Genomic DNA, 23,966 nt, shown 5'->3' on the forward strand with positions numbered 1-23,966 from the left:
CCCAGATCTGAACACTAAGGCTTGTCTGTCTGGTAGGGCTCTCTTTGAACTGGGCACCAACCCCTCAAGGATCCTCCTTGTGCAGACTCATCCTTCAATATACACCATAAATCAATTCTTCTTCCCATGAAGAGAAAGTCTCCAACTAGAAAAGGAAACTGGATAACTTAGATCCTTGAGGCACAGGGAAAAACTGGGCTATGCATGGGGGTCCTGAGCAATAAAAGGGGACGTGAGCCCTTTTAACAACAAACATTAATTTTTTATTAAATTTCTAATCAAATACTATAATTTCTTTCATAAGAAGTTAAGTATTTACAACACTATCAATTTGAGAAAAGACAAACAAAAGAGTAAAAAACAAAGAAAAATGATCAAAAGACAAATTCAAAGACAGAATAAATAACAGCTTATTTTAATGGCTGCCTGGCCCTGGTGGCCACCGCCAGTGTGCCAGCTCCTCAGCCTCAGACTTAGCCGTAGTTCAAAATCTCCTCTATCTTCAACACATCCAAGGGGGGGATTTTAGTGACTTCAAAGAAGACCCTGCGAAAGGAAGAGGGGTCTGCTCAGCATAAAATAAGCCAAAGCAAACAGGGTCCATGGAATAAGTGGGACATAGGACTCTTGGTTCCCTATATTGGTTTAACCCTAGAGCAGAAAGTTAAGGCGAACAGTACTGAATCTTTCTTTTTCCTTGAGTGAGGCTAGTCTGTGCCTCCCCATGGCTGAGCACCAACCCATCCTCAACTGGAGCTTGGTACTTACTGGTGAGAATACTTGGAATGCACAGTCTTGAGCTTGTTGCAAGGACGCAATGTCAGCAGGGTGTTCAGCTGCTTGACCAGGGGGTGAAGATCAGAGGTCTTGTAGCCACTGTAATACTCCAGGGCAGGAGCCTGGAAGAAGCAACATGAACATTGACTTTTACCACAGGAAGCAGACCCTTCCTCTATCTCTATTATCCCAAGTCCAGACTTTGTATACATGATATAGGCAGAGAAGATAGTCAAACATTTCAAAAACTCATACAGCACAGACACTGACCAATAAGTATAGAGTACTTCCTAGAAGACTAGGTTCTAGCTGCAAACTAATGGTACGGCTATCCAGATGTACCAGTTGGATATTAGCCCTGATTGTAGGTGTTCATGTAAGCTGAAATCCACGAAAGAATCTAAGGAACATGACTGACTTTGTAATTTACTTACTCTCAGGTCAAGAGCCAATGGCCAGGCAAACCTCAAAACAAACTTGAGATCCCAAGTCAACAGAAAACAGGAATTTAAGGCAGTTGCTCTTCTCTGGCTCTAAGAGCTATCATTCCATGCATTTATTTTCTCATTCAATTTTAAGGATGCCTATTATGTGGCAGAAGTGATACAGCAGAGCGTTTAAAAGCAAAGGTTCCAGAGGCAAATGGCTTGGGTTCAAATTTTAGCTCCACCAACAGCATGGACTTGAGCCGGTTATGAATTTCTTGGTGCCCTGGTTTCCCACTATGCCAAATGGGGATCATTACACTAACTGCATCATAGGAGTGAGTGAGTTAATACACACAATGCACAACGGAACAGAGCCTAGCATAACGTAAGTTCCCAAACAAGGCTAGCTAGTATTAATATTACCACGGCCTGTGTAGGCTGCTGTGAATACAAAGATGACTAAGGCATTTGTAGTGGGGGAGACAGCCGTGCACACAGAGAATTACAGAATGTGTGGGAAGCTCTATATGGAAGTGAGAATGGGACCCTGGAGAAACAGAGCAGCAAGACCCGTGAACTTTGGCCAGGAGAGTCACAGAAAGCTTTGTAGAGGAGGGCATACCTGCAGTAGGTGTTGAAAGTCAAGTGGGAGCTCCACAGATAAAGAAGAGAAGGTTTATTCTATAAGGCAGTGGTTTTCTAAAAAGTGTCTTAAATTACTTTCCCTGAACTTTTTTTTTCTTTCCAAATATCTTATCTGGAAGCCCAAATATCCACCTGGAATTGGGGGTGAGAGCTAACAAGCCCACCAATTTGGGTCCCTTTACCTTTTACATTGCCCGGGAGATGCTTCTACAGGAATCCCGGGGCTCTACTGACTATTGCTTAGAAACCACTGCCACAGGTAAAGGGCAATCATTGGCATGCTGAGCAGGAGAGTAACACATGGGGTGACACATTATACTGGGTGTGTCAAATAAGATTAATGGCCCCATTGTCACTGCACAAGTTCGAGCCCCAGTGCTTCATCTTGACTATTATGAAAGCCTACTCATTGGTGTTCCCACTTTTATACTATCTCTCATTTAATTCGCCTTCTATACTAAGAAACCAGTGCTGTTTCCAAAACACACAGAGAAATAGGTCGCTCCCCTGCCTCAAAACCTTCCAATGCCTTGATATAAAGTGGGTCTCTCCACTGGGCATCAAAGGTCTCTCAGTCAGACTACACCCTACCATTCTGGTCTCATCTCTCACCACTCCCTATTAATATATCCTCTGCTCTCTCTATAGGAAGTGCCTTATTCTGCCCCAAATACATCACTCTCTTCTCATTGCCTTCACATCTGGTCAGTTATCATTCCCTCTACCTGGAATGTCTTCTCTCACAGGTTCCTACTCATCTTTCAAGACCCAACTCAAAAGTCACCTCCTCTGTGAAGACTTTCTTATCCATAGAAGCAGTATACATAGCATAGGACTGTGGGGCCATACCACCTGAGTTCAGATCAGGGCTGCCGCTGATACTCACCGGTGCAACTATGCCAAGTGTTAAAACACGGAACTATTTCTATACTGGTTGACAGGCAGTTTGCTGCCCTGAGTCCCTCAGTTGTTCCCTCAGAACCTACCACATTTCCCCAGGATCTAAAGATCAAAGCCTGGCACAGCATGGGGCCTCCAGGGCCACAGTTCCAAAACTATGACCACATCAATTCTGATTATATAGTAGGTATACAATTGGAACGCTACACCTAATCCCCAAAGACTAACTCTGCCTCTCATTAGCAAAACATGGGAGTTTTTTTTTTTATCCATAAAGTAGGGATGATAGTACTGATCTTGTGAAGATTAAATGAGTTAATACACACAGTGCTTAGATCACTGTCTAAGCACTAAATAAATGCTAGCCATTTTTTTTCCTTTTCATCATCCTCACTGCCATTTACTGAATGCTTTCTCTATTCTAAGAAATTTTAGTATGACTTGTCCAAGTTCACACAACTGTTTAGAGCAGTCTTTTTCAGTACACAGAGGTTTTGTCAACAGTAGTGGCTGCCGGACTTCTAGGTTGGAGGGGCTTAGGAGTGAGTTTTATTTGTACTGGGGAAGGAGGCTTTAGGGGCCTTCCTCTTCAGAGAAGACCACTATACTATACCTCTGAGCCCACATTATACACACGGACAGTTGCTTTCACAACTCTAGGTCTGTGCTTCTCAAAGTCTGTTCCAATGAGCTCTCTTGGGGGAGCAGGGACCAACCCTGCTGGGGGGACTGCAAGGGGCAGGGGTGGAATGGGGTCAGGTAAGAAGGGGGCCCATTCTACCACCTGCTGCAACCAGAATTATTTCATATTAGTCTGTTTTACAATATTGGGTTTTCAAGTAAGCTTTCTTTGGAATAAAGAGTACTGTGACTAAGAAAAATAAAACAATTAAAAACCAATGCTGTAAAAACCCTTTAAGGAGCCAGTTTCCTAACACGTTGCAATGTCAAAGAATTTATAACTATGGGTAAATGGCAGTTTTATCACTGAGTTTCCCATGACCCTACTTTACACCTTCCTCCTGAATTGACCCTGTGTTTTCTTGCTTTTAATTGAAGTATAGGTGACATACAATACTACATTAGTTTCAGGTGTATAGCATAGTGATTCAACGTTCATATACATTATAATATGCTCACCATAATAAGTGTAATCACCATCTGTCACCATACACGTCATCACAATGTTATTGACTATACTCCCTATGCTGGACTTTACATCCCCTGACTTCTTTATTTTGTAACTGGAAATTTGTACCTTTTAATCCCCTTCACCTATTTCACCCTTTCCTCCACCCTCTCCCCTCACTTGTTTGTTCTCTGTATTTATGAAAATATTTGTTTTTTTTTAAATTTAAGATTTTATTTATTTATCTGAGAGAGAGCACAAGCTGGGGAAGCAGCAGATGGAGAAGCAGGCTCCCCGCTGAGCAAGAAGCTTACTGCAGGGCTCGATCCCAGGACCCTGGGATCACGACCTGAGCTGAAAGCAGATGCTTAACCAACTGAGCCACCCAGGTGCCCCCTGTTTTGTTTTTTTAGATCCCACATATAAGTGAAATAATACAGTATTTGTCTTTTTCTGACTTATTTCACTTAGTATAATATCGACTAGGTCCATCCATGTTGTCACAAATGGTAAGATTTTATTCTTTTTTATAGCTAAGTAACATTCCTCTGTGTGTGTGTGTGTCTGTGTGTGTGTGTGTGTGTGTGTGTGTATACACACCACATCTTCTTTATTCATTCATCCACCAATGGACACTTAGGTTGCTGACTCTGTGCTTTTAAATCTCTAACCCGTGCCCCCAGCAAGTGTTTACCCAGTGTCCGAGCTTCTTCATATAGAGGGCCAGGAGGAAGGAGCCGGCAGCTAGCTTGGAAGCCCTCTCCTGGACATAGTCGTATTCCTGCAGAGTCATCTCACAGATGAAGCGAGACAAAGTCAGTGTCTTCATGCTGGCACGGAGACACTAAAGGTAGCAAGAAGACTGGCTCAGCAATCAACTCAGAAAAGCAGCACCTAGCAGAAGACCCGCTGTACCCACTCTCTCCAGTTACCCCACTTCAGGCCTAAACGGCTCTCGGGCCTGAACAATTTACCTCTTTTGCTACCATGACTCACACTAAAGACCCTACCCCCAAAATCACAGAATCTTCCAGGCAGGGATTCTGAAATCGGCCAGTGGGATTTGCTACCTTTAGAGTTTTTAACCAAATTATCAAGTCCTTGTGGGACCCTCCCCCACCTCCCCTTTCTTTGCAGGTTATCCTTTGAAGAGCCAAGGCCCTCCAACTATAATTCTGCACCTGGCTCCACCCTAGAAATATCCCACGCTCCAAAATAATTTCCCTTTCCTTGTTCGAATCTTTTTTAAAAATTATAAACTAAAACACACACATAGAGAAAGTACACACATGTACTTGTAGAATACAATAAATAATTATAAAGTGACCTCCCCTATAACCGATACTCAGATGAAGGAAGAGAACTTTACCAGCTCCCCCCAACTTCCCACATGTCCCTTCCTGATCAAAGACTCTTCTTCCCCTCCCCTATACTGCCTTCACTTGAAAACATAAAGGTACACCATGAAAATCTTCAATTTTGTTCCCCCCCCACTTCATAAAGATGGTCAATCTAGGAGGGTGGATTGAAGAAGACATTCCCCTGCCCCCCACTGCCTTTCCCTTTTCCTACCATTCAAGCAGCCACTCTGGGTATGGAGGAGACCGACCCAGTAGTGGGAGAATGAGGACGTGCCTCCTCCCTCTTACCCTAGCATATCTGCGCAGGAAATGATAGGCGATGGGAATGTTGATGTCAAATTTGAGAGTTTGCAGGATGCTGATTTCCATGGTGAGCATCTCATCTCGCTGATAAATATCATCACAGATGTATAGGAAGTCATCCACACAAGGTGGGCAGGACTCCTATGGGTGGAGAAGAGAGATAGTCATAACCAAGCAAAGAGAGCCCACTCCTCTCTGCTTTGAGATAAAAGGCAGTGGGGGGAAAAAGTGAAAGATAGGACACAATAACATTTCCCAGCATAAACCTTAAGGGTAGCTCTGAGAGTAAACTCCTGGTTGATTTGAGCGGTCCATCTGAAAAACAAAATCAGAGACATAGGAGAGATCTGCCCCAAAACTGCACCGCTGGAGAGAGAATCGGGCCCTGTGGGGTAGATTCTTACACTGTTCAAAGTGGCATAATATGGCACAGGAACCCATAGCAATGATCTCTCTTCTAATGAATGAAAGCCTGGAATGGGAAATCTAAGTCCCGCTCTGGGGGAAGGGAAGAAAGAAGACCACAAAAAGTGGAGCTAGAGATGGAAAATAAGCCAGCACTTTGTTTCCCAGTCTAAGAAATGAACAAGGATGTTTGGGAGGTGGCCCTACTGGGGTAGCAGGCAGTGAGAGACAGGCAGACAGGCACAGAGAGAGCCTAAGCAGAGACTGAGGACTGCAGAGGTGGGGAGGATATGCTTGGGGGGCTAGACCAGGAAGATCCAGACCAGGCCAAGGGTGAGAAGAACCCCTAACCAGGAATCACCTTAACACGTTCTTCCCTCTGCAGGGTGAACCTTAGTTCTGGGGAGAGGACTAGGAAGCAGGAAGATCCCCGAATCTTTTATCCAGCTGCATCTAACTGCCCACCCCAGCGTCCTTCCCACACCTTTCTCTGTCTTTCTATTTTGAGATCTCAGACTAGACCAACCCTTTAGTTTTGCAGACAAGGAAACTGAGGCACAGAAAGAGGAAGCAAATTGCGCCAGTTCACACAACAACCTAGCAGCAACACCAGGGTAAGGAACTCTCCATTCCTTTGCCCTACTCGCCAGTGGTTCCTTCCTTTCTTCTCTTCTCAAACCATCTCCACACCTCCCGTTGCAAAAGTCTTTCTATACTTCTCAATCCTGTGAGGGGAAGACACCCCTTCTCCAAAAACCATAGTGGGGACCCTTCATACTGATAACCAGAACAGGGGTACTCTTGGTTCCCAGATTTGCTAGGAAGTGCCTCTTTGTACTCTGCTCCTCCTTCTGCTGTTGGCCAGGGACCCCTAACTTCTTTTTAACCCTCTTGAGGCCAAGGCATGGAGGACTTAGTACCTTAGTACTTAGTACCTTGTGCTAAGCTACAAGGATGGCCCTAAGTAGGAGGAGGAAAGAGGAGGGAGGGGGAGAGGGAAGGAGAGCAAGGAATGAACCAGGGAGTGTGTATGTGATCAGGGAAGGAAATGAGCCAAAGAGGGAAGCAGCAAAGGAGGAAGCAAGGAAGACAATGAGAGAAGAGGAAGGGAGAAAGGGAAGGAGGAGGCAAGAGAGGAAGGAAGGGACAGAGGGAGGAAGTGAGTCAGGGAAGGTGTGTAGGAGGGAGAGAGCCAGGGAGAGAGAGAGAGAGGAAAAGAGGATAGAAGGGAGCAAGTGATAGTGGGTGGGAGGAAATGAACACTCCAGAGGAGAGGCAACAATCAAGAGGGGGAGCTTGGAGGCAGCAGACAGTGAGGGGGAACAAGCGAACCAGGGAGCAAGTGAGTAGGGAAGGAAGTGAACCCAAGAGGGAAATAGTGAGGAAAGGAGCAAGGGAGGGAGGGGGAAGAAAGAGAAGAAGCAAGGGAAGAAGGAGATGAGAGAAGGAAGGTGGGAGGCAGCTAGAATTAGAGGGAGTCAGGGTGCCAGGGAGCAAGAGTGGGAGGTAGAGAGGGAAGGAGCATGTGAAGAAGGGAGAGAAGGAACAAACAGAAAAGGGAGGAGGGAGGGGATGGAAGAGGGAAGCAAAAGACTGGGAGGGAGTGCAGCATGAAAGGAATGAGGTGCAGATTGAGGAGAGATGGGACAGAGGGAAGAGAGCAAAGGAAGGGAAAAGAAAGGGAAGAAAGGAGTAAGGGAGGGAAGGAAGGTGGGAGGGAAGAGGATGGAATGGTCCAGAGTGAGGGAGGGTGGTGGGAGGGGGAAGGCGGCAGGAAAGGAGACACAGAAGGAAGGATGGAAGAAGGGTGGGAGGAGGGAAGAGAGGGAACCAGGAAGGTGGGAGGGAAGGAGTGATACAGGGAGGAAACCCAGTTGGTAGTGAATGAGTGTACAAGGCAGGGATGGAAGAATGAAGGGAGGGATGAGGGACGGATTGAGAGAAAGGCTGGAAAAAGGAAGGGAGTTAGGGAGCAAGGGTGGAAGTGAAGCAAGGAGGAAAGTGAAGCAAGAGCTGCAAGAAAGGAAAGCAAGTAAGAAGCAAAAGAGGGACGAGTGGAATGAGGGAGGGAGGTAAGGATCTAGGAAGAGAGTGAGGGAGTACAGGAGGAAGGGAGGCAAGAAGCAAGTGAAGAATAAAGCCAGGGAGGGAGCAAATGAGGGAGCACAAAAACAAACCCACAGTTCTAAAGCTCTTTGAATTCAGTAAAAGTTGCTACCTCTCTGCTTCTAAACCCTAAGGTTTCACACAAGTAGCCTATCTATGGAAAAATCACAGTTGAACAAAATCAGCATCTGAGGAAGAGGAAAGAATCAGAGAAATTAGATGGATGATGGTTATGAAAGAAAGTCCAGCGGTGCACCTGGGTGGCTCAGTCAGTTAAGTGGCTGACTCGATTTCAGCTCAGGTCATGATCTCAGGTCCTGGGGTCAAGCCCTGCTCAGCGGGGAGTCTGCTTCGGATTCACCCTCTCCCTCTGCCCCTCCCTCCGGGCTAAGGTGAATGGATAAATCTTAGAAAAGAAAAGAAGAGAAAAGAAGCGAACAGAAAAGCCAGCTACTTACTCTTATAATGCTACTTCAAAAATAACTTTTTCACCCAGACTCGCTACCATCTGTACCAGGCCACCCATGTTCTCTTAAATGTCTCCAGCACCCAGGTGTGGAACTGCTTTCTTATCTATGCAGTTCAAGACTCCACTAGGTGGAGACGAAGTTGGTGGAAGAAAAAAAAGAGTGTGGGGTGGGCAGAGAATTATGGATCAGAAGGAAGATTTACAAAGAACAATGTATTTAACTAGGCACATGCCCACATACACACATCTTCAAAGAAAAAATGAAAGAACCCTGTGGACGCCAGGAAACAAATATACCACCATTGCCACCCAATACCAGCGTCCCTGCTAGGAAAGACTGACAAAAAAAGGTAGGAAATATTATTTGTGCGTGTATGTATGTAATAACACACACACACACACGTGCACATATATGCAAATGTAAATGCATGTGTGTGTATACATGTAGATGATACATACACACATATACATACATATATACTCATATATGCATACAAATACATATATTATATATATATATTATATATATAATATATATATATATATGCCTTGGATAGAAACTTGATTAATTTTCTCCAGGCTCTATGAACTCAGGCTCACCTCAAATTTTGCTGCAATCAGAAACGCAGTGGAACCAAGGAGTTGTAGCTTGTCCCTCTTGCATACTACCTCCATAAGGTAGTGATCCACCAGTTTCACTGCCAAGTACAGGGTCTCATGACTCATCTCAAAGGTCATCTGGAGAAATACACAAACAAGAATTTGCCATACTGTTCCACACCAAGGCCACATCCAGTAGATCTAACTACCTGGTCTGTGGCAGTGAGGACAGTGGAACTACCACACCTGGCCAGCCAAGACTCAGCTATGAATGCAGGAACTGCTTCAGCTAGGTGTCTGGTTAGATCTCCTGTGCCTTTGAGGACCCTGATATTATCCATCCCTACACATTTAGAGGGATGACCAGTCATAAGTCAGAGAGAGATGCTCTGCCTTCTCTAGGAGCACCCTGAATGAACACACCCTCTCCCCCTGATCTCCAATACTTAGAGTCTTGATTTCCCCACTTGCTACTACATTATACAGTGAACTCCCCCAAAGAGATCATGTTCCTTTACCTCTAAAATACAGAGACCCATTTATTAGTTTATTCATTCATTCGTGTCTCTTCCCAATTAGATACGCCATTAGAAGATATGGATTGGGAGAAAGTACCAATAGAACCGTTTGGAAGTGAGCTGAGGGACTGGAGAAGCCAGAATGAGATTAAAGCATTAGCAGCATAATCCTCCTTTCCTTTTTTTCTCTAATCTGTCCTTGGCTTGCCTTCACCAATTCCAAGAAACCACCTCCTATAACTCTAGACCACTGTTAGTTCTGGCCCATATGGTATTTTTGTGCAAATTAGAAAAAAAAAGTGATATCTTTGGGTGAATGCAGCCCTGCAGGCACCATGTTATCAAGTAAATGATACCTTTATATGAATTAGCAAAAGGTCCCCCTGCCTCAAGGCAGAGCAGCTCCACAGCCAAAACGTACAGCTTGACAAACGGTATGAGCTGGATTCCACTGCCCACTTTCGTCTTGCCGAGAAACCTTGTGTGGGCACAATCTGCACTGAACCCAGGGGTCCTACCCGATCCTCAGTGATGCTTCTTCCTCTCAACCCCTTAGGTTCTTAGATTCAAGAACAATAAAATCTACACTAATCCAACACCTCAACCAATGCAGGAATCTTCTCTTTAATGTCTCCACCCAGTGATTGCTCAGTTCCTGCTATAGAACCTCCAAATACAGCCTGATCTCTCTTTGAACGGTCTTAACGGAAAATTCTTCCTTATACTGAGTAGAAATCACCTTCCTGGTAACATTCGCTTACTTCCTTGGTCCTCCTTTTATGTAGGCTACTCTTATTGACTGAAGCCTAGATGTCCAAAAAGTAGGCCAGTAAGAAGCATTGGAAAAATGGATGGTTATCAGAAGATGGCGGAATACATCAGTTCAGCAATAGATGCATTAAATTTCTGAATAACAGAAATACCAAGAAGTTTTTCTTATTGTTCCTGGGATATGGCCTTGGATTTTCTCAGAAATCCATCCTTATCAGTTTCCTATTGCAATGTAATAAGTTACCGCACACTTAGTGGCTTAAAACAACACAAATTCATTATCTCACAGATCTCAAAGTCAAAAATGCAAAACGGGACTCACTGGGCTAAAAAAAAAAATCAAGGTGTTAACAGGGCTGTGTTTCTTTCTAGAGGTTCTAGTAGAAAACCCTTCTAACTTCTACAAGCTGCCCACGTTCCTTGGTTTGTGGTCCCTTCCATCCTCAAGGCTAGCAATGACCAGCAGAGTCTTTCTCACCCTGCCTTACTCTCTGCCTCCCTCTTCCACATTTAAGAACACTTGTGATTACACTGGGTCCACTTGGATAATCCAGAATAATCACTGTATCTTAAATCTGGTTGATTACTATCTTAATTCCATATTCTATTTTTATTGCCTTTTGCCACGTAAAGTAACATATTCATAGATTCTGGGAATTAGGATGTGAACATTTTATTCTTCCTACCACATTTTCCAAAGGAATGTCATAAGAAAGAGATGGAGAGAGTTCATGCAGATAAAGGGTAAGGACTACCACCTTAAGTATCAAGAAACTGAGATCAAATAATTACCAAAAAAAGACAGTTAGAATGGCAACTGGCGGTTCCCTGAGAATGTATACCTCTGTGAGTAAATGACAAAGCCAATGCTTACATAGCCTCTTTCCAGTAGCTCTCATAGGCACGTGGCCACCCATGTAACATGTTGTTATGAAACGGTTAACATCTAAAGTGTGGGTAATATCTGAATGAACATTTGAAAATTTGGAGTCAATAAATATTCGAATCAGCAGCAGTATCAGTGATAGCAATCCTCCTCCTTTGAACGTAAGACAGTACTCTTCTAACATAATTCTACCACTCGGGACTACATAGAGCAAGTCTATTTGTTCTTGTGACAGCCCTACAGCTACTGAAGACAGTTATCGTGTCTCCTATAAATTTCCATTCTAGACCATAACTTGACTTCCTGTAACGATTCTTCACATGATACAGTCTTCTGTCCCCTCAGCATCAGGCTCCAGATGAGGAGCCTGACTTTGTGCCAGTTAGAGAAAAGCAGCAGTGCTCTAGATAATTCAAGCAGCTACAACAAAGAAGCCCTTCAGCACTGTAGCAAGGGTCTCTCCCTCACAACTGCCCTTGGCGAGCACACCCTTCTAATTCTTCATAAACGATTATGTTCCTTTTCTGGGGAGGGGTAAGAAGGAACAAAAAGGAAATAATAAATAAATGAATAAATAAATAAATAAATAACTATAGAAAATATAAAGATTACTCTTAGTCTCAAAGGAGGAGACAAATTTGACAAAATTTATCTCAAATTCCAAAACTCAAAGACCATCTTCTGCAAAGATGAATAAATGGAGAAAATTACCCATTTATATGAAAAAGAACAAGTAATTTTTCAAGGAGAAATGTTCTGAGAAACCAGAGCAAGTGTCTACTTATGAAACCTTTTCACTTCAAAGAACTGAAATAAACTTAAAAAGTATACTCTCAACAAGATCTGAGAGGACACTGAATCTGTGAAAACAGAACACTCTGGGATCCAGAATGACTGGTTTCTGGTGAAAAAGCAATTACTTAATTAAAAAATGTAACAGAGGAAGTGAATAGTACATTCAGTTATGACAAAAATCAAATCAATGATTTCAAAGGCTGCTTCAAGAAATTCTCCCAGAACTGAGAGGTAACAGAGAGTTGAAGATAATGGATGAAAATCTGAGACACAAGAACAGACTCTGGAGATACACACGCACACGCGCGCGCGCGCGCACACACACACACACACACACACACACTCAGGATGAGATAAGAGGCCAAAGAGAAATAATAAATGATAAAAATTTCTCTGAGCCAGTCTCTCCTCTAGCCATCCAAGATGCCAAAAGGAAAGAAGGCTAAGGGAAAGATGGTGGCCCCCACCCCTGCTGTTGTGAAGGAACAGGAAGCCAAGAAGGTGGTCAATCCCCCATTTCAGGGAAGGTCCAAGAATTCTGGCATTGGACAGGACATCCAGCCCAAAAGGGACCTCTCCCACTTTGTCAAATGGCCCCTCTACATCAGGCTGCAGAGGCAAAGGGCTATTCACTATAAATGTCTAAAAGTGCCTCCTGTGATTAACCAGTTCACCCAGGCCTTGGACCACCAAAGAGCTACTTAACTGCTTAAGCTAGCCCACAAATACAAACCAGAGACCAAGCAAGAGAAGAAGCAGAGATTGTTGGCCCAGGCTGAGAAGAAAGCTGCTGGCAAAATGGATGTCCCCACTAAGAAGCTGCCTGTCCTTCAGGCAGGGGTTAACACCGTCACCACCTTGGTGGAAAACAGGAAGGCTCAGCTGGTAATGATTGCACATAATGTGGATCCCACTGAGCTGGTTGTCTTCCTGCCTGCCCTGTGTCAGAAGACAGGGGTTCCCTACTGCATTATCAAGGGGAAGGCCAGGCTGAGGTGTCTGGTCCACAAGAAGACCTGCACCGCTGTCGCCTTCGCACAGGCTAACTCAGAAGACAAAGAAGCTCTGGCTAAGCCAATTACAATGACGAGTATAATGAGAGGCAACATCCTGGGTCTAAAGTTGGTGGTTCGCACTGCCAAGTTAGAAAAGGCAAAGGCTTAAGAACTGGCCACCAAACTGGGCTAAATGTATGCTGTTGAATTTTCTGAACATAAAAGTAATAAAAAGTTACCTTTCAAAAAAATTTTCTGAGCCAAAGAAAGATTGAATCTTCAGACTGAAAGGACTTACAATATACTGGACAAAATTAAGGAAAACATATCTACATCTGGAAATGTAAAAAATAATTATTTGTAGGAAAGGTAATGTATTAAACAATAATTATGGCTAAAAGTCTCAGTTATCTTGACTAAAAGTAGAAGCAGGAATAAACTAAAAGTGTGCAAATTATCTCACTGTACTTGAGAGGCAATTAATAGACCAGGTTCACTAGAGAGGCTGATTAAATAATGGGCTACATCCATCTAATAGAATATTATGCAACACTTTAAAAGAATAAGGTAGATCTATTATTATATGGAAAGAATACTAAGACATTCTTAAAAAGCAAGATACAGAGCAATGTGTACATGGCTCATTCATATAACAAAAATATCATAAAACCTACACTCATTAAAAAGCTGCATTTTTATGTGCATATATGCCTATATGTGTGTACATTCATGCATTACTCATAAAATTTAAGATTTTTAAAGAAAGGGTAGTCAAAACTTAATAAAAGTGATAACATACACACAAAAGGATCTGGAAGGTTACACACTAAATTATTTATAGTTGTTACCTCTGAGAAATAAAAAGAAAATGGCTGATTTTATTCATATACATATACACAAATATATATGAATACATACACACATATTATAAATATATATTAATTTTGTAGTTAAAAATTGTATGGGGCAGAGGGTTTAAGGTGAGATGGAGGAGGTGAAGAAATGCCAGGAGAAATTAACTAAACAATGATTGTGGATGGTTACCACCTTGCTCTTACCTGTGATAAGCAGAAAAATAAATTAGCATATAAATTATATAATAATTAAGTCAAAATTAATTGATATAATGATCTTTGTATTCTATAGAGAATACTTACTTTCTACAAACATCAGTGAATCATTTATAAAAACCCATTATATCTGAAGCCATGAAGAAAATCTCATTAACTTAAGAAAAACAGAAATTATCATTCAGGTCACATTCTCAACACACAGTACAATAAATCTAGAAATTGGCAATAAAAGGATAAACCAAGCAAACTAAAGAAAAGAAAGGCATTTGAAAAAAAATGGTAAGTACTATTCTCAAAGAAAAAACAAAACCTAGGTCAATGAGGAAATAAAAATTGCAATCACAGATTACTGAGGAAAAAAAACAAGATAGCTACAACTCTCTTTCAAAATTAATGGGATGTAATCAGAACTGTTATGTAGAAGAAAATGTATATTTTTAAAGCTTTTATTATGAAGTCAAATAATTAAAATAGACTAAGCACGCATTTTAAGAAGCTAGGGAAAAGAACAAAATAAGTTAATAAACTAAGAGTAAAATAACAAATATGAAAGCAGATGTCAATAATTTTTTTAAGATTTCATTTATTTATTCGACAGAAAGAGAGAGAAAGAGTGTACAAGCAGAGGGAGCGGGAGAGTGAGAAGCAGGCTCCCCGCTGAGCAGGGAGCCAGATGTGGGGCTCGATCCCAGGACCCTGGGATCGTGACCTGAGAGAGGCAAAGGCAGACGCCTAACAACTAAGGCACTCAGGCGCCCCAAATTTTTTTAAATGGAAAAGTTATACATATATATCCATGAGCTCGTTCTTTGACCAGAAAACTGAATGAAACTTTTCAAGGAACACTGAAGACAGTACGCACATGTATACAAACACATGAAAGCAAGCTAACATATCACACACATTTTAAATGAAAAAAGAAATAATTACAAAGAAGTAAAAAAGAATACCATGTACAGTCTATGACAATAACTGTGAAAAACCTACAAAATGGATGATTTTTAAAGAAGATAAAAAGCACAAAAATGACTCCAGAAGAATAATAAATCCTTAGTAGGCCAATAATCATCAATGCTATTAGAGTCATCAAAGAATGACACACATAAATGGTACCATGCATCAATAAATTCATAGGCCAGTTCACCAAGGAAAATAATTCCTGTGTTAAACTTAGTACTATAGGAAAATTTTTCTAATTATGTTAGGCTACAACAGTCCTAGTACCACAACTTAATAAAGACAGCACCAAAAACTTACAAAGGAATCTTATTTGTGAATACAGAAGCAAAATTTCTAAATAAAGTATAAGCAATCAAATTCAAGAGGAAATTAAATAAACCGTGACTAAGTTCAGCAAAGTAGATGAATACAAAATAAGCACAGAAAAAATATTGTTTTCTCAATATATGAATAAATTCAAAAATTAAAGAAAAAAGGATAACATTAAAAAAAATCCTCAATACCCAAGAAAAACCTTTCAAGTCAGTGAGACCAATATGAAGGGAATCTTTTAAAACTCAAAATTATAAAAGAAGACCTGGTAACTAAACAGATATAACTGGCTTGGAAAGTTTGATATTGTGAAATCTGTGAATTCTCCTGGAATTAATCCCAACAGGCTATTTTTGAAAAGTTGACAAAACTATTCTACAGCTCACCTACAAGAATTAATGTGCCATGAATATTTTGTGTAAAATAAGTAAAGAGGCAATAAATGTGTTACAAACCATAATAATAAAAACAGCATACTACTGATATTAAAATAGACAAACGTACTAAAGAAGAGAATTGGAAAGACCATAAACAAACCCAAGTATATGTGATTATAGATTAAGAGGGACAAACTCCCAGTTATAAAACAAGTAAGTCACACAGATGAGAAGTACAGCACAGGTAATACAGTCAATAATATTGTCATAACGCTGTATGGCAATAGATGGTAACTCCACTTACTATGGTGAGCATGGAGTAATGTACGGAGTTGTTGAATCACTATGTTGTACATCTGAAACTAATATAACATCGTACGTCAACTTTACTTCGCTAATAAAAAAAATATGCCATGTTAAACCAGTGAATAATGAAAACCAATAAATGGTATTAGAATAACTGGATAATCATTGGGGGAAGGTATAAAGGTGCTGACACCAAAATCAAAATAAATTCCAGAAAAAGACTTAAATGTGAACATGAAACTATAAATGTTCTAGAAAAAATTCAGAGACATTTTTATACAATTATGACTGGATAAGACTTTTCTAAGCAAGAAACAAATCTTAAAACCATAAAGAAAAAAACTGACGGACCTAACTACTTAAAATGCCAATGCTACTGTACATCACCTTAAAAAAACACATTAAAATTTTTCATTTATCAGATGGCAAAAAATATAACACTATTTTGGTAAGGTTATGAGAAAATCACTTTTCTTTAGTATAAGTACAATGTACTATTTCAGAAGGACAGTGCCTGTATGTAAAAAACTTCTAAATGTGCATTGCTTTGATCTAAAACTTCTATTCCTAGTAATTTAATACAGAAAAACAAAAGTACAATTATGAACAATGGAAGCATATGTATGTTCACTATAGGATTATTTCTAAGAGCAAAATTTAGAAATAACCTAAATGTCCATTAATAGGGCGTTGGATAAATAATGACAGTTGAAGAACAGAACACTATGTAGTCAACATAAATGATACAGAAATATGTCAATTTAACTGGAAAGATGTCACAATTACATGAACATTGTTACATGAGAAAAAAAACAAGTCACAAAAAACTATAAAGAGGATATAACTAATCTTCAATGTGTATGTTCCTAGCAGATTTTCAAAATACACAAACAATGACAAAACTGAAAAAATACACAAATTCACAATTATAATTGAAAATTTCAGTACTCTTCTCAGCAACAGAATTAGTACACAGAAAAACAGCAAGGATAATGAAGAAATTAATAACATTAACCAACTGGATCCAACTGACATTTATAGAACACTTTCTCAAGTGCATCTGAAACATTCACCAAGACAGACCCTTTAAAATTTTAAAGAATTAAAATAATGAATAGTGTTTTCTTTGACCACAATGGAATTAAACTAGAAATTGATAAAAGAAAAATAATAGCAATACTCAAACACTTGGATATCAAACGACAAACTTCTAAATAGTCCAAGGATCAGAGAGAATGTCTCCCAAAATTTGTGGCATGCAGCTAAAGCAGTGCTTAGGGAGAAATTTATAGCATTAAATGCTTTTGTTAAAAAAGAAGAAGGGTCTTAAATCAATAACCTAAGCTTCTACCTTAAGAAACTAGAAAAAGAAGAGCAGATTAAACCCAAAGCAAAAGGAAACTGTAAAAAATTGGAGCAGCTACCAATAAAATTGAAAACAGAAAAACAGTAAGAAAATGAATGAAATGAAAACCTGATTCTTTGAGAAGATCAATAAAATTGATAAACTTCTAGCAAGATTGATAAACAAAAAGATGACACAAATTACCAAATATCAGGGATGAAAGAGTGAATAATAAGGGAATGTGGACCAATTTCTTGAAAACCACAAACCACAAACCAAAAGTCACCTGAAATGAAATAGGTAGCTTGAATAATCTTATACCATTAAAGAAATTATATACAACTAATGAATCATTGTATGCTACAACAAAAACTTATGATGTACTATATACTGGTTAACTGAACATAAGGAAAATAATTAATTTTAAAAAAAGAAATAATATTCTTAAAATCCTTCAGGAAAAAGAAAAAAAATTGAGGCCCAAATAACTTCACTTGTGAATTCTAGAGAACATTTAAAGAATAAATAACATTAATTCTACACATCTCTTCCAGAAAATAGAAGAGGGGGATACTCTCAAATTATTTTATGAAGTCAGCATCATTCTCATACCAAAACCAAAGACAGTACAAAAAAAATACTACAATGTCCATCATAAACACAGATGAAAAATCCTCAACAAAATACTAGCAAATAAAATCCAGCAACATATAAAAAGAATAACACACTGGGACCAAGTGGAGTTTACCCCAGGAATGAGGCTGCTTCAGTATTTGAAAATCAATCAATATAATCTACCTTTAATAATAATAATAATCTATCTTTAATAATCTAAAACAAAACTATATCAACAGATGCAGGGACAAAAGCATTTGACAAAATTCAACATCCATTCATGATAAACATACATCGGCAAAGCAGGAATGGAAAGTAAATTTCTCAACCTGATCAAGGTGTCTACAAAAACTCTACAGTTAAGGTCATACTAATGGTGAAAGACTAACTGCTTTCTTCCTAAGATCAAAGCAAGGTTGTCCACTCTCGCTGTTGCTATTCAACATCATAATAGATGTCCTATGCAGTGCAATGAAACACAAAAATGAAATTAAAAGCACGCATATTGGAAAGAAAGAAATAACACTGTCCCCACTTGCAAATGACGTAATTGTCTATGTAGCAAATCTCAAGAAATCTATAAAAACAACAAAAGAACTCCTAAGAATAAGTAAGTTTTAATAAGGTCATAGAATCCAAGGGCAATACACAAATATCAGTATTTCATACTAGTAGTATATAAATGGAAAACTACATTTTTAAAAATATCATTTATAGTACATCTGAAAACTATGATGTACTATATGCTGGATAATTGAATTTAAATTAAAAAAATATCATTTGGTGTGCCTGGTGGCTCAGCCAGTTGAGTGGCTGCCTTTGGCTCAGGTCATGATCAGTCCTGAGATCAAGCCCCACATCGGGCCCCCTTCTCGGCAGGGAGCCTGCTTCTCCCTCTCGCTCCCCCTGCTTGTGCTCAATCTCTCTCTCTGTCAAATAAATAAAATCTTTAAAAATATATCATTTACAGTAGCTCCAAGAAAAGAAAATATTTTGGTATAAATCTAACAAAACATGTACAGAATCTATATGATAAAAAGACAGAAATCAAAGAAAACTGAAATAAATGAAAGACATACCACATTAATTGGTATGGAAGATTCAACACAGAAAAGATGTTAATTCTTTTCAAATTCACCTATAGATGAATTGTGTTGATGGTCCCCAAGACCACCCTAAGGTACAGTGATTCCTAGTCACAGGACTCAGCATATAGTCAAACTCACGGCTATGATTTATTATAACAAAAGACAGAAAGCAAAAATCAAGAAAATGAGAACATGGGCAAAACCTGCCAAAACCAGAAACAAGCTTTCAAGAGTCTTATCCCAATAGAGTCAGTCGCTCAGGATGCACTTAATTCCTCCAGGAATGAGATGTGACAATATATGTAAAGTGCTATCAACCAGGGAAACTCATTAATTACTCAGTGCCTATGATTTTATTGGGAGCTGATCATGTAAACACTCTCTGCCTAGCATGTACCAAAATTTCAGACTCACAAAAGAAAATCAGGTGTTCAGAATAAACTACATCGTTCATACAAAGAGTTTAGGCACAGTTATCATTAAGGGAGGGTTTTATAGTAGTGTAGGGAACTGTTTACCAGTCAGCTTCTCAGATGCCCAGACAAGGGCCAACTTTGCAAAGAAGACTTTCTAAGGATAGCAGTATTTGGACTGTTAACTCTTTTCTGCACAAGATGTAACACAATTCCAATCAAACTCTCAGCAGGATTTTTTTGTAGATATAAACGAACTGATTCTAAAATTTATATAGAAAAGCAAAGGAACTAGAATAACTAAAACAATTCTGAAAAAAAAAAAAGAATAGAGTTGGAAGGATCACACCACGTAGTTTTAAGACTTACTATAAAAGTACAGGAATAAAGACAGTGTGATATTGGCAAAGTGACAGACAGAGATCAATAAAACAGAATAAAGTATAGAAATAAGTATAGAAATAGATCCACACAAATAAGGTCAACAGATTTTTGGCAAAGGTGCAAAAGCAATTTAATGGAAAAAAGTATATTTTCCCACAAATGGTGTTAGAACAATTGGACATCCATATGCAAAAAAAAAAATGAACTTTGACCTCAAAAACCTCATACCACACAAAAATTAACTCAAAATGGATTACAGATTTAATGTTAAAACTATAAAACTTTTAGATAAGAGAAAATATTCATGACCTAGGTTTAGGCAGAGAATTCTTAAAAAGCACAATCCATAACACAAAACACTGAAAAACTAAACTATCAAAATTTGAAAAAAAAAAAAAAACAAAAAAAAAACTTTTACTCTGTGAAAGACCCAAATAAGAGAATAAAAAGGCTACAGACTGGTAGGATATATTTGTAAATCACATATCCAACACAGGATTTGTATCCAGAATATGTAAAGAACTCTCAATAACCTGACACAAAGAAAATATACTATATGTTGGCTAATTGAACAGAATTTAAAGAAAAAAAAACGAAAAGAAACTACCCCATTTAAGAAATGGGCAAGACTTGAAACACTGCACCAAAAAGGATATATGGATGACAAGTAAGTACGATGTTCAACATTATTAGCCCTTGAGGAAATGCAAATTAAAACTATGGTGAGATTCCTCTACCCACCTATTAGATGGTTAAAATTTTAAAATACTAATACCAAGTGCTGACAAGGATACAGAGCAACCAGAACTCATGCACTACAGGTGGGTCTCAAGGGAATTATGGTGAATGATAAAAGTCAACCTCAAAAGGTTATGTATTGTATGATTCCATTTATATAACATTTATGAAATTACAAAGTTATTGACATGAAGAACAAATTAGTAGTTCCCAGGGACAGGAAGGTGAGGGGAGGAAGATGGCTGTTGCTATAAAAGGGTAACATGAGGGATCCTTGTGGTAATAGAACAGTTCTGTGTCTCAACTGTGGTGGCAGTGCTTACAAAATTTTTATGTTTGATAAAACTATATAGACTAAACACACACAACAAATAAATGCATGTAAAACTTATGAAATTTAAATAACCCCCGTGGACCTTAATTATGACACTATATTATAGTTATGTGAAATGTTACCATCAGGAGAAAGTAGGTGAAAGGTACACAGGACTTCCCTATACTGTTATTTGCAACTTCTTGTGAATCTTATTTCAAAACAAATGTTAAAATTTCATGGAACTATATACCCAAAAGTCCACAGTCCACTTTACTGTTTATTTAAAAATATAAAAATTTGGGGTGTCTGGGTAGCTCAGTCAGTTAAGCATCCCAGAGTCCTGGGATCGAGCCCCGCGTCAGGCTCTTTGCTCACTGGGGAGCCTGCTTCTCCCTCTCCCTCTGCTGCTCCCCCTGCTTGTGCCCTCTCTCTCTGTTAGATAAATAAAATCTTTAAAAAATACACAAAAATTAAAGTTATAAAAACACTACATATGTTTTCTAAAATTGTGATTCTCTATCCAAAGGTGTACATTAACATCATTTGTGGAGCTTTATAAAAATATATGTGCCCCTTTACCCAAAATATACAAAAACACCAATTCAAAGGTATACATGCACCCCTATGTTTATTGCAGCATTACTTACAATAGCCAAACTATGGAAGCAGCCCAAGTGTCCATTGATAGACAAATGGATAAAGATGTGGTATATATACACAATGTAATATTACTCACCATAAAAAAGAATGAAATCTTGCCATTTGCAACAACATGGATGGAGTTAGAGAGTATTATGCTAAGCGAAGTAAGTCCATCAGAGAAAGACAAATACCATATGATCTTAGTATGTGGAATTTAAGAAACAAAACAAAGGAGTAAAGAAAAAAAAGAAAGACAAATCAAGAAACAGACTCTTAACTATAGAAAATAAACTGATGGTTACCAGAGGGGAGGTGGGAGAGGGGGTGGGTTAAATAGGTGATGGGGATTAAAGAGTACACTTACTGTGATGAATAAAATAAATTAAAAAATTTTAAAAACCTAATATATAGAGATATAGCTACATCTATATCTACATATATCTACATTTATCTATATCTATCTATCTATATCTATATCTATATCTATATGCATGCCTGGGCCACACCTCCACAATTCTGATTTGATAGTATGAGATGGGACCTGGGCATCTGTGATTCTATGATCCATGCACTAGAGGTGAACCCTTAAAGTAGAAGACCACCACTTTAAGTGGAGGAATCATGTACACACACAAATATTAACAGTGTTTGTGAGTTGTGGGATCACAGGTAATTATAATTACTTTGCTATAACAAATGTGAATTTTTGTGCAATAAAAATAACAACAAAAGCTTTTTTAAGTGGGGTGCCTTGGTAGCTCAGTTGGTTAAGCCTCTGACTTCAGCTCAGGTCATGATCCATGGTCCTGGGACTGAGCCCTGCATTGGGCTCCCTGCTCAAAGGGAGCCTGCTTCTCTCTCTACCCCTTCCCCCTGCTTCTGATCTCTCTCTCACGCTCTCACTCTCTCTCAAATAAATATATAAAATCTTTAAAAAAAAAAGCTTTTTAAAAAAAATTCAGTTCATCATTCCAGCTAGTAGAGATATTTTATCTCTGATACCCATTTATTTCCTATCCCCATTCCTAGTCTCATGCCATGCAATATTTGATGAGTATATCTTTTCTGTTCTCATTTACACCACTAATAAAAATGCTGATTAGAACAAAGTCCACTGGCAATCTTCTAGAAATATCCTTCTAGATTAATAATGATCAGTAATCTTTGGGATCAGGAGGAGTTAAGATGGCGGAGGAGTAGGAGACACCTTTTTCAGCCGGTCCCCCGAGTCGAGCTGGATAGGTACCAGACCAGCCTAAACAACCACGAAACCAGCCTGAGACGCAGGAAGATGCATCTGGATCTCTACAAATGAACATCTCCAGCGCAGAGTATTGAGGTACGAAGTGGGGAGTCATGAAACCGTGCACAGATATCGGAAGATAAACGGAAGGGGAGGGAGACGCCATGTTCAGGCGCGGGGAAGCGGTAGCCACCTGCCCAGGGGAGCGGGCGGACTCGCGGTCGGCACCCGCGAGAGAGCTGACTGAGACCGTGAGCCGGAAGCGCGCCACCAGGCATCTCGCGGAACACGGGAATCCCAGTGCACTCACTGGATCCAGACTGAGACCAGGAGCTCTCGGAGCGCGTGCGGGGTGGCTGGCGGCTGGCGGTGTTAGAAACACAAAGGACAGAGATGCGCCGGCCCTGGAAGTGAGGGCTGGGACGCCGGGTGTGGGGCGCACATCCTGGGACGCTGCACGGTTGAGCAGCACCAACAGTAACAGAGTTAAAGTGGCCAGAACATCAGTGGAGAACGGGCCACAATCCCTCTGTTCTGTGACAGAGGCTGAAATTCGGCCACTGCTGCTCAGAATAGGCACAGCAAACCGCCAGGGAAAGCCGCCAGAGAACAAAAGCCTGGAAATACCGGCTCAGAGAGTGCCCATCCCCATCCCCCCTCGCAGGGGACACGGAGACTCTACCCAAACAGGGTTGCCTGAGTATTGGCACGGCAGGCCCCTCCCCCAGAACACAGAAGGCAGGTTGAAAAATCAAGAAGCCCACAACCCGGGCGCATGGGTGGCACAGTCATGGAGCGCCTGTCTTCGGCTTAGGGCCTGATCCCGGCGTTCCGGAAAGGAGTCCCTCATCGGGCTCCTCCGCTGGGAGCCTGCTTCTTCCTCTCCCACTCCCCTGCTTCTGTTCCCTCTCTCGCCGGTTGGCTGCCACATAAATAAATAAATAAAATCTTTAAAGAAGAAGCCCACATCCCTAAGATCCCTAAAAAACAGGGGCACAGCCTGGGACCCAGTCAATAATTTGGGCTCTGGACAACCCCGCAACCTCTCCTCATCAGAATGACAAGA

General features: G+C 40.1%; 1 protein-coding gene and 1 pseudogene across 2 annotated transcripts in view; one reads left to right on the forward strand and one right to left on the reverse strand.

Moving 5' to 3' along the window:
* Nucleotides 1-310: 310 nt before the first annotated feature.
* CCNB3 (cyclin B3) overlaps nt 311-23,966 on the reverse strand; it is a 52,126-nt gene continuing 28,470 nt past the window's right edge. The window contains exons 7-11 of one of the 2 annotated variants that reach the window (XM_045786732.2): nt 9,124-9,261; nt 5,529-5,684; nt 4,574-4,723; nt 769-899; nt 311-546 (exon numbers count right to left, since the gene is read on the reverse strand). In XM_045786732.2, the coding sequence (XP_045642688.1) occupies nt 474-546; nt 769-899; nt 4,574-4,723; nt 5,529-5,684; nt 9,124-9,261 (648 nt within the window). In that variant the 3' untranslated portion in view covers nt 311-473. The remainder of the gene's footprint in view (nt 547-768; nt 900-4,573; nt 4,724-5,528; nt 5,685-9,123; nt 9,262-23,966) is intronic. The other variant, XM_045786703.2, reaches the window with a different exon arrangement.
* On the forward strand, nt 12,374-13,281 carry LOC123785072 (large ribosomal subunit protein eL8 pseudogene; annotated as a pseudogene).

This window comes from Ursus americanus, chromosome X, assembly GCF_024610735.1.
Source record: "Ursus americanus isolate L20-20 chromosome X, mUrsAme1.1.p, whole genome shotgun sequence".
NCBI classification, from domain to species: Eukaryota; Metazoa; Chordata; class Mammalia; order Carnivora; family Ursidae; genus Ursus; species Ursus americanus.